At 39.1% G+C, this 18,073-nt stretch overlaps 1 protein-coding gene across 1 annotated transcript in view; it reads right to left on the bottom strand.

Moving 5' to 3' along the window:
* Positions 1 to 18,073, bottom strand: part of elapor1 (endosome-lysosome associated apoptosis and autophagy regulator 1) — a 126,412-nt gene that overhangs the window by 4,214 nt on the left and 104,125 nt on the right. Inside the window, exons 18-21 of the mRNA XM_060845453.1 lie at positions 17,140 to 17,241; positions 14,098 to 14,224; positions 11,730 to 11,908; positions 9,597 to 9,762 (exon numbers count right to left, since the gene is read on the bottom strand). Of these exons, the coding sequence (XP_060701436.1) occupies positions 9,597 to 9,762; positions 11,730 to 11,908; positions 14,098 to 14,224; positions 17,140 to 17,241 (574 nt within the window). The remainder of the gene's footprint in view (positions 1 to 9,596; positions 9,763 to 11,729; positions 11,909 to 14,097; positions 14,225 to 17,139; positions 17,242 to 18,073) is intronic.

Genomic DNA, 18,073 nt, shown 5'->3' with positions numbered 1-18,073 from the left:
GATGTGCCTCACAAAGAACAAATTCTCCATACAAGCCCATTCAAAATACACCACACAATAGATTTTTGCAATCCTCAAACTCAAGAGATTCACCAGTCGAAAATAAAATAATGGCTATTTGTCCATTATTTTTCCAGTTGACATAATTAGGGTGAAGGCATATAAACCCTACCCTCAACTCTTAAAATTGTAAATGTTTCGCTTAAGCAACTATCACAAAATTCTTACAAAATTGTGCTATGAAAAGAAATAAGACCAGTTACTCACCTGAATATTGTTTTAAAAATAGCTTTTTGAGAACAAGCATATGAGTACTTCAACCAAATCACTGTATACACAGCAATTTGCAAAATATAAGTTTATTATAATTATCCTGATGAGTGATCGTATGCAATGATCTGAACATTGTTATGCTAAAAATTAAAACCATCGTGATTTGACTTGCTTTTGCTGTCCTGATTTTTAGTTCTTTGCCTCCCTAATTTACATTTCTCTTTTACTTCTGACATTGTTCAGATTCTTCACCTTTTGTATATTCTCTACTCCAACACCATACATGATAGATAAAACAAATGGAATGAAGAAAATTATGTGGAGGAAAGAACTTATAGTAGAGGAAATGCAAATTGCAAAGTCAAAGAAAACTAAAGTTTAATGAAAGAAAGATAAGTATTCCACAAACAGTTAATGACCAAATAAGTTCTCAATTTTTCATTCACGCATTCATAGGATGTAGATGTCACTGGCTGTTCAACATTTATTGCCCAGCCCTAGATACCCTTGAGAAAGTGGTGGTGAACATTATAGTTCATTTGGTGTAGGTATACCCAAAATGCCATTAGAGAGGGAATTCCAAGATCTTGACACAGTGATCCTGAAGGAATGGCAAGAAATAAATATTGGCTGCAATACTAGAGAAAATTACTCTCTCTTCAAACAGTGTCATGGGAACTCTAAAATTCACTTGAGGGCTGAGGGAGTCATGTTTTAAAAAATCAAGAACATATCTACCTCTGCCTTAAATACACTCAAAAGCTTAAACACACTGACAGCCCTCTGTGACAATGAGTTCCACAGATTAATGAGCCTCTATCTGAAGAAATTCCTCCTTATCTCTGTTCTAAGGGGTCGTCCCTTCACTCCGAGGCTGTGCCCTCATGGTCCTAGTCTCTCCTACTAGTGGAAACATCTTCTTCACGCCCACTCTCTCCAAGCATCTCAGCATTCTGTAAGCTTCAATGGGAATCTCCCTCATCCTTCTAAACTCCAGGGAGTACAGACTCAGTGTCATCCTCCATTTCTCGTATGACAACACTTTCATGCCTAGGATCATTTTTATAAACCTCTCTGTACCCCTGCCACTGTTAGTACATCCTTCCTTAGATGCAGAGCCCAAAACAGTTCTTAGTATTCCAAATACAGTCTCACCAGAGCCTTGGACAGGGTCAGCAGCACATCTCTGCTCTTGTCTTCTAGTCCTCTTGAAATGCATGCTAACATTGCATTTGCCTTCCTAAAGCCAACTGAACATACATTTAAGCTGAAGAGAATCCTGAACTAGGATTCCCAAATCTATTTGTGCTTCATATTTCCAAAGGCTTTCCTACCATAGTGCATAACTTTACACTTCTCCACACTGTATTCCAACTGCCACTTCATTGCCCACTCTCCTAGCCTTTCCAAGTCCTTCAGCAACCTTCCTGCTAGCTCAACACTAGATGTCCATCAACTTATCTTTGTGTCATCTTAAAGCAACAAACTTCCAATTCAGGGCTGAGAGTGCTTCTACTTAGCCAAGATTGCTGTTAATCTAAACTAATGTTTGATAAAGCCTCAATCATACTGCAGGCAAAATTTAATTAGCCACACTCAATTTGAGTGAACAATGCATAAAATCTCTCTCCGTAAATATTATCTCATCAAACATTAATTGCTCTAAATCTGCAGGATAATTTTGAGATAATTTACGCTTTTTTTTGTATTAATTTGTGGGATGTGAGCCAGCATTAATGCTGGTACCTAGCTGCCCCTTGAGAAGATGCTGGTGTGAGGCCTTCTTGAATCCCTGCTATCCATGTGCTGTAGGTTCATCCACATTGCCATGAGGGAGGCAATTCCAGGATTTTGACCTAGAGACAGTGAAGGAACAGTAATATACTTCCAAGTCAGGATGGTGAGTGGCTTGGAGGGCAACTTGCATGTGGGGTGTTCCTATGTATTTTCTGCTCTTTGCCTTCTCGATAGAAATGGTCGTGGGTGTGGAATGTGCTGTCTGAGGATCTTTGGTGAATTTCTGTAGTGCTCCTTGTAGATAGTACACACTGTTGCTGTTAAGTATTGGTGGAGGAGGGACTGGATGTTTGTGGACAAGGTGCCAATCAAGTGGCCTGCTTTGTTCTAGATAGTGTCTCGCTTCATGAGTGTTGTTGAAGCTGCACCCATCCAGGCAAGTGGGGAGCATTCCATCACACTTCTGATTTGTAATGTGTAGATGATGGACAGGCTTTGGGAAGATAGGAGGCGAGTTACTCGTCATAGTTTTCCTAGCCTCTGATCTGCTCTTGTATCCACTGTGTTTATGTGGTGAGTCCACAGAATTTCTGGTCAATGGTAACCCCCAGGACATTGTTAGTAGGGGATTCAGAAACAGTAAAAACCATTGAATGTCAAGGGGTGGTGATTAGATTGTGTCTTATTGGTGATGGTCATAGCCTGGTATTTGTGTGGTACAAATTTTACTTACCACTTGTCAACCCAAGCTTAGATATTATCAAGATCTTGTTGCATTTGAATATTGACTGCTTCAGTATCTGAGGAAATGGTGCTGAACATTGTACAATCATCAGTGAACATCCCCACTGCAAACCTTATCATGGAGGGAAAGTCATTGATGAGACTGTCGAAGATGGATACTATCCTGAGGGTTTCCTGCAGAGTTGTCTGGAGATGAAATGATTGACTTCCAACAAATATAACAATCTTCCTATGTACCAGGTATGACTTCAACTTGTGGAAGGTTTGCTCCTGATACCCACTGATTCCAGTTTTGCCATGCCTCCTTGATGCCACACTCATTCAAACACAGCCCTGGTGTCAAGGACTATCAGCTTCACCTCACTTCTGGAATTCAGCTCTTTGGTCCATGTTTGAACCAAGGTTGTAATGAGGTCAGGAGCTGAGTGGTCCTGGCAGAACCCAAGGTGGTGTCACTGAACAGGTTATTGCTGAGTGGGAGCTGCTTGAAAGCAGTATTGCTGACATCTTCCATCACATTACTAATGAATGAATGAATGAGAGTAGACTGATGGAGTGATAATTGGCTGTGATGGATCTGTCCTGCTTTTTATGTGCAAGGCATACCTGGGCAATTTTCCACATTGTCGGGTAGATGTCAGTGTTATAGCTGTACTGGAAGAGCTTGGCTAAGGGAGCGGAAAGTTCTGGAGCACATATCTTCAGTATTATTACTGGAATGTTGTCAAGGCCCACAGCCTTTGCAGTATCCTGTGTCTCCAAGTGTTTTTTGACATCATGTAGAGTGAATTGAGTTGGCTGAAGGCTGGTATTTGTAATGTTGGGGACCATTGGAGGAGGTTGAAATGGATCATCCACTCTGCACTTCTGGCTGAAGTCTGCTGTGAGTGCTTCAGCTTACCTTTTGCACTGATGTGTTGGGCTCTTCCATCATTGAGGATGGAAATATTTGTCAAGCCTCCACCATAGGTGAATTGTTTAATTGCCCACCACCATTCACACCTGGATGTGGCAGGACTGCAGATCTTAGCTTTGAACCATTGGTTGTGGGCTCACTTAGCTCTATCCATCACTTGCTGCAAATGCTATCTGGCATGCAAGTATTCCAGTTTGATAGCCACCTATTTTTAGATGAGCCTGGTGTTGCTCCTGGCATACCCTCCAACAGTCTCCATTGAACTAGGATTGATCTCCTGGCTTGATGGTAATGGTTGAGTGGATTAGAGTGGTACTAGAAAAGCACAGCAGTTCAGGCAGCATCTGAGGAGCAGGAAAATCGACGTTTCGGGCAAAAGCCCTTCATCAGGAATACAGGCAGAGTGCCCGAAGGGTGGAGAGATAAAATAGGTAATGGTTGAGTGGGAGATCTGCTGGGCCATGACGTTACAGATTGTGCTGGAGTACAATTCTGCTGTTATTGATGGCCCACATAACCCTCATGGATGCCCAGAAGTGAGTTGCTAGATCTGTTCAAAGTCTGTCGTTTTTAGCACAGTGATAGTGCCATATAATACAATGGAGAGTATTCTCAACATGAAGGCAAGATTTTGTCTCCACATGGACTGTGCAGTGGTCCCTCATAATCATACTGTCATGGACAAATGCATCTGCAGTTGGAAGATTGTTAAGGCTGAGGTCAAGTATGTTTTCCCTCTTGTTGGTTCCTTCACCACTTGCTCCAGACCCTGTCCAGCAGCTATGTCCTTTCAGACCAGCTTGATCAGTAGTACTGCTCCTGAACCACTCTTAGTAATGGACATTGAAATCCCCCACGCAGAGTACATTTTGCACCCATTCCACCTTCAGTGTTTCCTTCAAGTGTTGTTCAACATGAAGGTGTACCAATTCATCAGCACTGGGAGGGAAGTACATTGCACTTGACAGGAGGTTTCCTTGCCCATGTTTAATCTGAAGTGTCAAAACTATGGACTCCTAGGGCAACTCTCTCCTGCCTCTATACCACCGTGCTGCCAGTACTGCTGGGTCTGTCCTGTTATTGGGATAGGACATATCCAGGGATGGTGATGATGGTGTCAGGGACACTGTTCTGTATATTATGTACATTACTGCAGTTATTAAACATTTTGATTGCTAAAATATGATAGTTTCCAAGGCAGAATTGCATAAATGAAAAAATCATTTCCACATTCATTGGATAAAAAAACAAATTCTCATGGGAGATTTGCAAAGGCAAGTTGACACGATTTATTGTTTAATTGTTCCATGTGAACAGAAAGCAATAAAGTTATAACCTGGAATACTATTCACACTGTTTTATCTAATATTATATAATGCAAAAATTGCTAATTTGCATTTATTCCGAATTAGTTCACATTCTAATTCAGAGAAGGCTTAGACTAATTTGGAAATGTCTGACACTAATAGTTGTTTAAACACCTCCTGGTTTCTTGTAGCTATACTAGCCTCTTGAGTGAAACAGTCATGTTATGCTTTTTGTGTATTTTATATGTGTAGTTGGGTTTTCTTTCACAGTTATTTTCTTATTTCTGCTACAGCTAAAAACAGAACCACTGATATTCATAAAGTCTATATAAAGCCAGTTTTTGATCAACAAGAAATGAAATCCAACCAAAATGCTGTGGTGGTAGTGTGAATTTATATAGCTTTATCTGCAATGGAAGATCAAAAATGTCATCTCACATGTTTGTTGGGCTGAGCTTTGAGAGTGAGGCAGATGCAATACAAGAATACAAAAGGAGGCAGAGCCCAAAATGATCAATTAATTTAGAAATTGTTATCTAACATGACAAAAGCTATGGAAAAATGGAGCATGACTAACAGATATTGAATTATCAGGTATGAAAAATAATAAATGGCTTCAGGATGAAGGACTTTTGCTCCAAGATTGGGTTGGAAAAGCTGAGGCTGTTTTCCTTGGAGCAAAAGAGATGAAGGGAAGATTTAACACAAGTGTACAAGATTATGGCAGGTTAAGATAAGGAGGCCAAAGTGTTTGCACTAACTGTTGATATGAGTTTATTTGGAAGTACTAGCTTTCGGAGTGCTGCTTCTTCGTCAGGTAGCCAGTGGAGCAGGATCATAAGACACAGAATTTATAGCACTCCTGATGAAGGAGCAGAGCTCCGAAAGCTAGTACTTCCAAATAAACCTGTTGGACTATAACCTAGAGTTGTGTGATTTTTAACTTTGTCCACCTCAGTCTCACACCGGCACCTCCACATCAGGTTGATACGAGGACAAGATTAGGCAAGAGACACTCGGGAATGGGAAGACTTTTTTTTAACACAGAGTGAATGATAATTACCTGCAGCTTGTTGCCTTTTTCAAGGGTTGGAGCAGAGATGACCAATACTTGCAAGAGGAAATTGGATTGACACTTGAGGGAAACATTCAGGACTATGGCGATAGACTGGGGAATTGATCTGATAGGCGTGGCCTACAGACAGTCAGCATAGAGTTGATGGATCAAATGGCTTGGACACTATGGGCTGGATTAAACACAGAGGGTGGCTCCTCAAAGATTTTTGGTGAGATTCCCCCCCCCGTCTTCGTTAGCTTGACTGATTTTAATATCTTTAATGACAGCCTTCAATTCCCAAGAGGTGAATCTCCTGTCTCTCTGTGGGGGAAATTCCTATCTCACAGATCCACTGACCAATTCAAGATTCAGCTGCTCTGCACACTGGCAGCACCAGCAGGAGCACTGGTTGGGGACATGCCTTCAGCAATGGATCTGGTCTTTGAGGTATGCTTGGGGTCTTGTTGGGGCCAGACCAGTAAGCACAGGTGGAGAAAATATTAACAACAATGGGGAGAGCAGGATAACAATTGTTGTGGTTGGACAACAATATATAAAGGGGCTTCTGATGGTTACCAGGCACCCGGGAAAAGACAACACGTGCAGCCTTAAAACAGATGGTAGGTGTCTGAAAGATAACAACTGATGTTTAAGTGGTAATACAGAATTTTGGGAGTTAGGTCTGGTGTTACGATATAAAAATTAGGATTTATGTTTTCCCTAATTCACTGCAAAGATGTGTAGATTCCCAATAGCATGAACAACATTCTTTGTGAAAACTGGATTACCAGCTCACTTGGCAGGAAGGGTTTGGAGGGATATGGGCCGGGTGCTGGCAGGTGGGACTAGATTGGTTTGGGATATCTGGTCTGCATGGACGGGTTGGACTGAAGGGTCTGTTTCCATGCTGTACATCTCTATGAATCTATGACTCTATGACTGCATTTCACCTGCATTGCTATGAGAAATTATAGCATTTGGGAAAGAAGAACCTGTACCTGCAGTTCACTAGGGTTGATTGCTTGTCTGTCCTTGTAAGAGAAAACAGGTGTAAAATTTCAGCCAACTGACAATAACTAATAATTTCATTCTGTCAGTAGACTACTTATTTTACTGTCACAGGCATGCATTCAAGTACAACTTCTTAAATCTAAGTATAAGCTACAGATAAAATGCTCTTGGTAAAAATACTTGAACATGAACGGTGGAAGCAGCATGTTAGAAATAAAAAATGATGAAGTGTTAACAATGGGCATTCATTACACAGTGGAACACAGGTGTCCATATACTATACAGACTTTTTAAGCAAAATAAACTATTCATAGAGTGATGAAAAATCTTTGGCTTCGGTTGTTTATATAAGGTCATTGGAATGTATGTGTGGTCTCTTATTGTCTGCATTTCTCCGAGTGAATCTTACTTAAATTCCTAGTTCTCGTTTATGAATTCCTTCGTGGCTTCAGCCCATGCTTCTCCATGGATCTTGTGATCCTCTGACTCTGGCCTCCTGAGCACCTCTCACCCCCAGTACTCTTTCTTTTCGCAGCAAAGTGTGCAGACGGCCAAAGCATTACTCTTTGAAATGTGCAAAACATGTGCCTCATCACCTCCTTCACCACTTATAAAAGATTTATCAAAATATAACTCTTTAGTCAAAATGTTGGTCATGAGTTCTCTGACTATCCCCGGAAAGACTTCATTAGCAAAAAAACCTTTTCTCCTTAATCAAACATTTCACCAAGACTTTCTATTTCTACCTCAACAATGTAGGTTATGCATTTAATTGTGAAACATTAACTTGAAACACAGTTTTCTAATCCTAAGAACGTGGATTCTATTGAAATTTATTATTGTTCTAAACATTAAAGTATTACAATATCAATTAAAGCGAATCTATTGATTTACACTCCCCATTGTTCTTGTTCATTATTAATTTCTATAAAGTATTAGTTCGATTTTACCGTCAGGTGTTTTGCTTCTTTCCTCATCTATTGCTCACCATTGCTATCTAAGTGGAGGACACTGAACTTCAGTCTAACATTGTGTTTCCTAGGTCAAAACATTCTTCTATACCAGGATCATGTATATATGAAGGCTAAAAAAAAATATAGACAGTTCAAATGTAAAAATATGCATTAAAATGTGAGAGAGGAACAAATAGAAATATATCAGCTAACATAGCATTAAAGGTTAGCAATGTTAATTAATTTCACAGTCCTGAGCTAATTGTTAAACAGTCAACGCAAGGAAAAGATCACTATTCCTCCTACCCAAGTGCATGCTGAAATTAGTTTCATTAGTACATACGGCACGGTGGCACAGTGGTTAGCACTGCTACTGCACAGTATTAGAGACCCGGGTTCAATTCCCACCTCAGGTGACTGACTGAGTGGAGTTTGCACATTCTCACCGTGTCTGCGTGTGTTTGCTCTGGTTTCCTCCCAAAAATGTGCAGGTTAGGTGAATTGGCCATGCTAAATTGCCCGTAGTGTTAGGCGAAGGGGTAAATGTAGCGGAATGGGTCTGGGTGGATTGCACTTTGGCGGGTCAGTGTGGACTTGTTGGGCCGAAGGGCCTGTTTCCACACTGTAAGTAATCTAATCAATTCTGAAATATCTTTATGATAATCTGGGTCAATGATAATGGTGCCAAAATAAATTGGAATAACGTAAATGCCACCACATGGTTTAGTACACTCTCTGGCATGCGTCTAAAGGTTTGTCAATTGTTCTGTAATTATGAAGTTACCCACAATTTGGTTCAAGTTGGAGCAGTTTTTGCTTAAGTTACACATGATCCAGACAATCAGAAATATGCCACCTGTTGTGTTAGTTGACCTCAAACAGCACGGCAATATGAATATTACCAATGCCCTAAATGCTGTTGTGGGGGACACAATCAAACAAGGTGCCTGCTCATGATTGCTATCCAATTTCTTCTTTTGCAAAGGGCTTAAACTATAGATATCAAGTTGGATTGTGATTGGGCTTAGTTATCACTCATTGCACAATGAAACAGCTGCTGGCACCTAGACCACACATGAGGAATAGTCTGTTGGACATGATAATGGAGAATTGGTTAGTTTCTATGAAGCTGTTTCCTAATGTGAGTTAGGAGCTTCAAGACAGAAGAGAAAGAAAATGTAAGAATAAAAATAATGAAAATTAAATGTTTTGTGCACATTCTGCAACACAACCAAATATGTAAAGCCATATTTATGTTCATTAACTTAGTTTCAGAGTTCAAATTTAAAGTGACATCTAATCTTGTAAATTTCTGGTTGTTTTCATCTTGAACTATAACAGTTCCATGATTTTCTATGTCACAGTTATAAACTGAAATTTCGACTGTTTCAGAGTGCATGCAAAACCTGGCTTAATTCTATTCTGTCCAAATGATTGGAAATTCCAATGACATAAATTTTAAAAAATGCTTTTTGATTATACCAAGTTGAAATACATCTTAAATATTGAACAGTAGTTCAGTATAAAAACTTAAAAGTGTAATAGTTAGTACCACAAAACAGTATTCAGTCCAGTTAAGTCATCAAATACCATCATACCTTAGTAGTAATCGACTTTATCTTTCCGAACAATGATTTCTTGCTCATAAAAATCAAATCATCTTCCAGATCTTCACCTTCCATTATAGCACAGCTATCAACTGCTGGCAGTTCACCATCCTTTGCATTGGCATTCATCACCAGTTTGGAGTACTTGTACTCTAACCTAAACATAATTCAGGTATAAATGTGAATTGTTTCTAAGAATTATACTTTATATGGCTTTTAAAACATTTGCTACCCAGAATGTTTAACAGAGTCATTTTGGAAATTAGACATTTCTTAATATTTTGCATTCTAATAATATTTGAGGGCTACTTTTTACATAAGGAAACTTCCAGCAGCATGCTATCTTTCTCGTACTCTTAGAGTTTCTTTATTCAATAATATTTATTTATTGAAGTTTGAACTCTGTTATAGCAGTAGATTACGGATTTTAGATACATGAGACAGACTAATTAACTAACCTAAACGTGTTCAAATAATATATTTATTAGCTGATAACACGAACAGGCACTTGGTTCAATTGTCTATACCAAGCTTGTCCAACAGCAGCCCATGGGTCAGAACGTGGCCTATCAATGAGATCATATGAGACATGCTAAGTTGCTGTTCTAAATACGGGGAAGTGTAACTATATGCTCACATCCAAATCATTTATCTAAATGATAACATGACAAAAAGTAGATGTTTCTAACCTGAAAAATACCCCATCAAACCCAAAGGAAAGAAAGTGGGATTGCTGACAAATGAAACCCAAGGTTCAAAAATAAAAATCCTGATGAAAGGAACAGAGGATGGGTGGAAAAACTGTTGGAAATTCAACAATTCTCCTGAACCCATGATGTATCTGGATTTTTTTGTGCAGTCAAGATGACCTACTAACCCAAGAGCCAATGACTACTTCACTGAGTGCTAATAATGGGGTTGGCACTCAGTAAGGACAGAGGCAGTCAACACTCATCAGAGGGAGCTCTTTGGGAGTTTCCTTACATGAGACTCTGTCCTTGATGTGAGAGCTCTCCACCTCATCCCATCACAACACTTCTGCTGCTATTGTTTGGCCACACTGATGGTGATAGTAGACTGGATTAGGGAATCCTAACAGAAGCAAACATGAGTGAGCATCAGCCTCTGATTGCAGGATCAACCCCTTTTAAAGTATTCTGGATTTGATCTAAATCAAGATGTTGAATAAGTTTAAAAGCTTCAATTGAATAATCTCCCAGTCTCCTTTGCTCCAATTGTATTAATCACAACATTGAGACTTCAAAGTTGTATTATCATGGTGAACTTAGTGGGGCAATTTTGTGGGCTTTAATGGGACATTGAAAACTGCCCACAATGTTATAACTGTACACATTAACTATTACATTATTGCTCTTTAATTTATGTCCATTTTACCAAAACATATTGGATTATTATGGCTTAATCTGTCGGCACTCACATTTTCAAAGACATGCATTTTCATTGCTTGGTCCAGACGTTCCTTCACAACTTTTGTCACTGTTCATTATGTGTAAAAAGTACTATTCCTCATTTTTCCTTCCAACTTGTACCCTTAATGCATTTCCATTCTTTGCTCAAATAAGGCTAATATCTTATACTTAATTTGTCTCAAATTGTAATGTATCTCAATATAAATCTGTTAACATCTTTGGTAACATTTCATCTCAGTTAACTTGGACCAGCTAATCTTTATCTCACTGAACTTTGCCCTTTTCCAGACCAGCCTCCTTATCATTTACTTTTGATTAGCATTAACCCTAATTAATTATGTTCATATTAAACCTAGTTGTTCTTTGACCAATATTATTTATCATTATTTATCTCCTATTATATGACAGGCACCTGCTAGACTAAAAATATATTAATCTGGGAAGAAGCTTTTCATGTGAACTAAGTAATTTACATTTTGAGCATGTGCAATTTTTTTTTTCCAAATACCTTGAGATAGTTAAAACCATCCAATGTTACTTTTTCCCCTACTCTTGCCTAGCACCTTAAACAAATCTCCTCTTTCATCTCATTTCCACAGTTTGCTACACCATTTTACACTAAATTGTCCCTTTCTCTTCCCATTCCAAAAACACTGGGCCAAAGCTCCAGACATATTAAATCTTATTCACTCACTTCTGATTTTTCTTATAAAAGTAGCACGTTGTGGTGATTAATAAGCAGGCTGTAATTGTCCCTGCGATTATTCCAATCTTCAAGAAGAAGTCCATTGTCTTGCAAGTTACTACTTTTTCATTTGGCAATGCAACACCTTCTTTACATAGTTTTGGCTCTGACCATACATAAGTAGTTTTCTGGAAGCAGAAATAGCATGCGGCAGATATCATAAATACTGTTTAAATTGAACCCCAACACATTATCAATTTAAGTTTATGTTAGATTGGATCCAATAATGTTCCTCACCTCAGGATCACATTCTCTATTGCATCAGCATGGCATTTTTTTCAAAAATATCTTAACAAGGACCTTTTTGAGCTTGTTAGCTCTGAAAATCACTGAGGAGATGGAGTCATAGAATCACAGAGATGTACAACACAGAAACAGACCGTTTGGTCCAACTCGTCCATGTTGACCCGATATCCTAACCTAATCTAGTCCCATTTGCCAGCACTTGGCCCATATCCCTCTAAACCCTTCCTATTCATATACCCATCCAGATGCCTTTTAAATGCTGTAATTGTACCAACCTCCACCACTTCTTCTGGCAGCTCATTCTATACACGCATCATCCCCTGTGTGAAAAGTTGCCCCTTAGGTCCCTTTTCCCCTCTTATCTCAGGTTCACCACTGGTAGACTAATGGAGAAAGTGAAGTCACATGCTGTGCAGGGTGTTCTAGTTAGGTGGATGAAGAACTGGTTGAGCAACAGACAGAGAGTGATAGCTGAAGGGAGTTTCTCAAAATGGAGAAAAGTGACCAGTGATGTTCCATAGGGGTTAGTGTTGGGGCCACTGTTGTTTGTAATATACATAAATGATCTGAAAGAGGGCACTGTTGGTACGATAAGCAAGTTTGCAGATGACACAAAGATTGGTGGAGTAGCAGAAAGCAAAAGGGACTGTCAGAGAATACAGGAGGATATAGATAGACTGGAGAGTTGGGCGGAAAAGTGGCAGATGGATTTCAATCCAAACAAATGTGAGGTGATGCATTTAGGCAAGTCTAATTCGAGAGCGAAATATACAATGAACAGAAGAGCCTTGGGAAAAGTTGATGGACATAGAGGTCTGGGAGTGCAGGTCCATTTTACCCTGAAGCTGGCTACACAGGTGGAATAGAGTGGTCAAGAAGGCATATAGTATACTTGCCTTCATTGGACGGGGTATTGAGTATAAGAGCTGGCAAGTCATGGTAAAATTGTACAAGACATTGGTTCAGCTTTCATCTTTCTTGAGCTTTCATCATAACCAACCCACATAACCATTAGTGGTCCTCATTAGCAGCTTTCCTTTATCCTTGGCTCACTATTGTCCATTCCAACTGCCGTTCTTTTTCACTGGGTTCCACCTTCACCTATTGTTTTCTCCTTCCCACTCCCACCCCAATCATCAAGATATATACCAACCTTTTCCGAGCCATAATCGGTCCTGAAGAAGGGGACTGGATCTAAAGCATTGACTCCACTTTCCCCCCACAGACTTACAAAGTTTCTCCAGATATTTCTGCTTTTATTTCAGATTTCCAGCTTTTGCAGTTCTTTGTTTTATTTTGTTCAGAGTTGTCTTTTTGTGCTCCAGACCCTTCTATACAAGGTCAGAAGAATTAGGAGCAGGAGTAGGCCATTTGGTTGCTTGAGCTTGTTTCACTATTCAATGAGATAATGGCTAATCTGATTGTGGCCTTGACTCCACTTTCCTGTCTGACCTCCAGAATCCCGGATTTGATGATAGATCAAAACTGTTTAAATCAGCCTTGAATATATACAATAAGTCAGCCTCCGCTGCTCTCAGAGGTAAGTGAATTCCAATGATAAATGACCTAATAGGAAAAGGAATTTCTCCTTATCACTGTCCAAAATGAAGTATCCCTTCATTTTAAACTTTGTCCTTTTAGTTTATTTCTCAACAACAAAACAATTCTGTCCCATTGCAAATTAAATATTACAGCACTTTAAAAGAATATTAATTTAACCAAAATTAATTTCAGCAAACAAGCGTGAAGGATCCCTTTTACTAGTTTCACTATCTTATTTATCTGGCAGAAACATGTCATTGTCAAACAATTGGTACAAAGGCTTCCCATCAATTCAGTTAAAACTCCAGATGCAAATACGTCCTTCTACTGTATAAATCTCAAATGGAGTCTTCTATTGGAGATAAATGGATGGAAACTTGACAAAATTGATCTCTATCCATTTTTCTATGGCTGATACCAATTAATTATCACTAATCAGAAAATCTTCCCTGGTATGTGTTTGTGAGAGAATATACTGTATGCTGGTTTCAACTCATCTATAATAACTGCAGCATTGTCATCTTCATACCTGAATTCCACTAATGCATGCTCCGATTATCTCATGGTAATCACTTTTTGAACAAATAGGACAGGCCTCTGCTGTTTCCCACAGGAAGTGGAATGTACACCCATCACACGTTCCTTCTTGGCATTTTCTGTCAACAGAATAATATCATTACTGTAAACAAGAAAGAAAATAATTATTCTACAAGTGAATTGCAAAATGTTTCACCAACAAGAAGCTAACTTCTGTTGACACCACCAGAGCAGACAACATACTATTAATTATAAGTTTATTGGGAGTTCAATTGCATTAAGGTGAGGCACATTTAACTAGAGATTCACATGCATATAAGACGCAAGCTGAACTTATGTTGTTGTATTGGAGGTGTATGATATGTATTGTGTGATTCTACAAACTCTAGTTCTGTCGATCATTGCTGTCTGAATCAATACACACTGGAATGACTGGAATGGATCGTTCACTTTTCCGCAAGTGTTTGATGCACCTTGTTTCCACTGCTATTGAAACCTACTCATATCTATTAAATGTGCGTGTATAATATTACTCTTAAAATAAATCAATAAAGCTCCATATATTTAAGAAAATATTCTCTCACTTTTTTCATAAATCTCATTGTTAAAATTTCCTTGAAGTTGACACAGTTGAAGAGCTTCGATCCCGAGAATTCAGCAATTTTTGGGGTATCTGAACAGGAATTATTGCAAGAAAAGCAGAAAGCTCTGCAGAAACTCAGCATCTGTTGAGGGTAAAACCAAGTTAATATTTCGAGTCCAGTGACTCTTCAGCAGAACACAGTTTCTCCAGCATTTTGTTTTTGTTTTCACTTCAGATTTCCAGAATCCTTTTTTATTTTCGGAATTCTTTTAAGTCCTGTTGCATTCTGAGGTTGCCACTAGAGGTCACTTTAGCAGAAGCCAGCAGGAAATATCAGTTAAGTTCCCTATTAAGTTACATAGCTGGTTGGGTTTTGTCTGACGCGCAATCAATCTGGCTGGACATCGAGGCTTCTCAAGTAAAATGCCCACTTATTAACCTTTTATTTTCAGACAAGAGGAAAACCATTACGGATCACTGTAAAAACCCTATAATACTAAACACAATTAAAGCTTGGAATATAATGCAGCAAAATGAGGGCAACTCACAGAAAACATCCCCCTATGCTCCGATAGTGGGAGCATGGGGATTTCAACCGGGGTTTACAGATGCCACTTTCAAACTCTGGAGATCAGGGGTATCTCTTGTTTAGGGGATCTATTTAAAGAAGGGTCCTGATGTCTTTTGAACAGCTGTGTCAGAAATTCGGATTACCTAATGGAGACCTCTTTCGATACTTCCAAATTCGAGATTATATACAGAAGAAGACTACGTTATTAGATAGTCTTTATAAATCAGATAGAGAATGTAGAGTGCTACAGCCAATGGGGGTATCTTCCGTCAGTACTATTTATCATTTACTACATGATGAAATATCGGGAGATATGGACAATCTGCTTAAAACATGGGATCAGGATTTGGGACTAGAAATCTCTATAAAAACATGGAATGACATTTGGAAAAATGCCAGAAGAATCACCATCTGCAACAGAACTCAGGCTATTCAGCTGAGGATACTTCACAGGGCCCAAATAGCACCGGATCGATTGGCAAAATTTAAGGCAGGAGCATCTCCAATGTGTCCCAAATGTAAAATAGAGGTGGACACTCTTGTACATTGCCAATGGACCTGTCATAAGGTCTGTAGATATTGGACTAAAGTAGCAAGTGCTCTGACAGAAATCTCAGGAACGGAAATTAGAGTGGACCCTGTATCTCTTCTTTTGGGCTTTTCGAACTTACCCTCCCTGGATATGCATGGGAAGAGATTATTTTCTATTCTCTCTTTCTGTGCAAGGAAAAATATTTTGGTAAACTGGGTGGCTGAGGGCCCCCTGGATTTTCAAATTGGTACAGATTCCCCTTGACTTCCTTACAAATATGGTGCACCAAAAGACCGAATTATTCCATAAAATAAGGCAGCCCTTCTTGAATTATATAAATACAAATATTTCGGCCAACCTAACAAGGGCTTTTATCTTATTGAGATGGCGAACCTGGTTGGTCCAGGGCCCCTTAGGAGAGGAATCCTGCACGAATACAGATTTTGTTACATTTGATGTTAACACTTTCCAAGCATGTATCTCACTATCCAATTTCTGTGTTATCCATTGTGGTTTTCTTTCTTTCTCTTATTTGAATAATGTAAGAGACTTAATTATACACTCTGGTTAGTTGTAGGTTAGATTAGTAGTTAGTTGAGTTTTGTTTGTTTTCTCTCGGTATTTTTCTTTTGTTAAATTTTGGTTATTATTTAAGATTTAATTGTATATCAGTGTTTATACTTGCGATTTTTTCAATTTTTGTAAACTTGTAAAAATATTAAATTTTCAATAATAATATCTATAAAAAAACAGAAGCCAGCAACAGTCTCAAGATGCTGCATGTTTGGAGCTGTTTTTATTAGAAGTGCTGTCTCGTTAGCTATTACAGTTCATCAATTATACAAATGTGGCATCACCGAACATTCAGTTCACAACGACTGAAAATGATGCTCTACACTTCTTTTTGTACGTTTTGTATTCCCTGATTATGAAAGTGACAATGGAAAGCACCGGGTTTTCTGAAGGCAAAACATCTTATCTAACTGAGCATTTACAGATTCATCATTCATACTGTTGGTTGATAGATTATCATCGACCATCTGGATACAAATTCTGTTTCATTGTGATTTGAAGCAGGCGCTTTCAGTTGCTATGATACAGAGCAGTAAATGGTATATCATTGTTACATTTGAGTGAATCCTCCTGAGCAACATTCACTTTTCACATATCGGTACCTGTTCAGCTGAGAACTGCTGGTTTATTTCATTTTTTTGGTTATTGATTTAACAGCTGATTTGATTGAGAGGTATATTTATAAGTACCCAGTATTATAACAAATGTTCTAATTTTTGGTGTGAGAATGCAGGCAACAACTGTACAAATATTGTTATAGAATGGGAGGCATTACCTTGGCACTGAAATGACTCCTGAGCCGACATTTTCAGGACTGCATCTCAATCTTACTGTGGATGCTCTTCCATTTTTGCAAGTCTGTGTTGACTCAGTAGACCTGTATAATATAAACAAAGTCTCTTCTGATTTAATCTGTTCTGCAACATGCTAATGATGCGCTTAAATTGAGCAACCATTTGAAAATGTGAAGTGAACCAGTGGCAGTACTAAGTGAATGGATAAGGGGTTGGCAGGAGCTTTAAAAAGGCAATAAGTGCAGCGCTCCCAATAAATTAATATGTCGATGCATAGTCTTGGTGGAAAGTATGGATGTGGATGGGAAATGAAAAGGGAAAGAAGAGTGATTGGTGTATAAGCATATTGTTCAGAGTCCATAAATTAATAGCAGAATTATTAATTATGTGGAGTGCAAGGTAGTACTAGTTTGATTAGATTAGATTCCCTACAGTGTGGAAACAGGCCCTTCGGCCCAACAAGTCCACACCGACCCTCTGAAGAGTAACGCACCCCCTTCTGACCAATGCACCTAACACTATGGGCAATTTAGCATAGCCAATTCACCTGACCTGTACATCTTTGAATTGCGGGAGGAAACCAGAGCACCCAGAGAAAACCCACACAGACCCAGGGAGAAGGTGCAAATTCCACACAAACTGTCACCCCGGGAACCTGGTGCTGTGAGGCAGCAGTGCTAACCACTGAGCCACCCCAGGTAGTTGTTGAGGTAGTAATTAGAGAGCTTATAATTAAGATCATGAGCAGAGAATTGAGAACATGAATATTAATATAGTGACAGGAAAGGAGGGCCAGGTGGATCTTACTGACTCAGATCCTTGATTAGGGTTGCTAACCTGTGCCAATCAGGCACCCCTGGCTGATCGATATAAACAGGGGATTCAAACTCTCCTCTGGCCACATGGACCCTCATC

This window comes from Hemiscyllium ocellatum, chromosome 26, assembly GCF_020745735.1.
Source record: "Hemiscyllium ocellatum isolate sHemOce1 chromosome 26, sHemOce1.pat.X.cur, whole genome shotgun sequence".
NCBI lineage: Eukaryota > Metazoa > Chordata > Chondrichthyes > Orectolobiformes > Hemiscylliidae > Hemiscyllium > Hemiscyllium ocellatum.
This window is presented reverse-complemented; position numbering and strand designations above follow the sequence as displayed.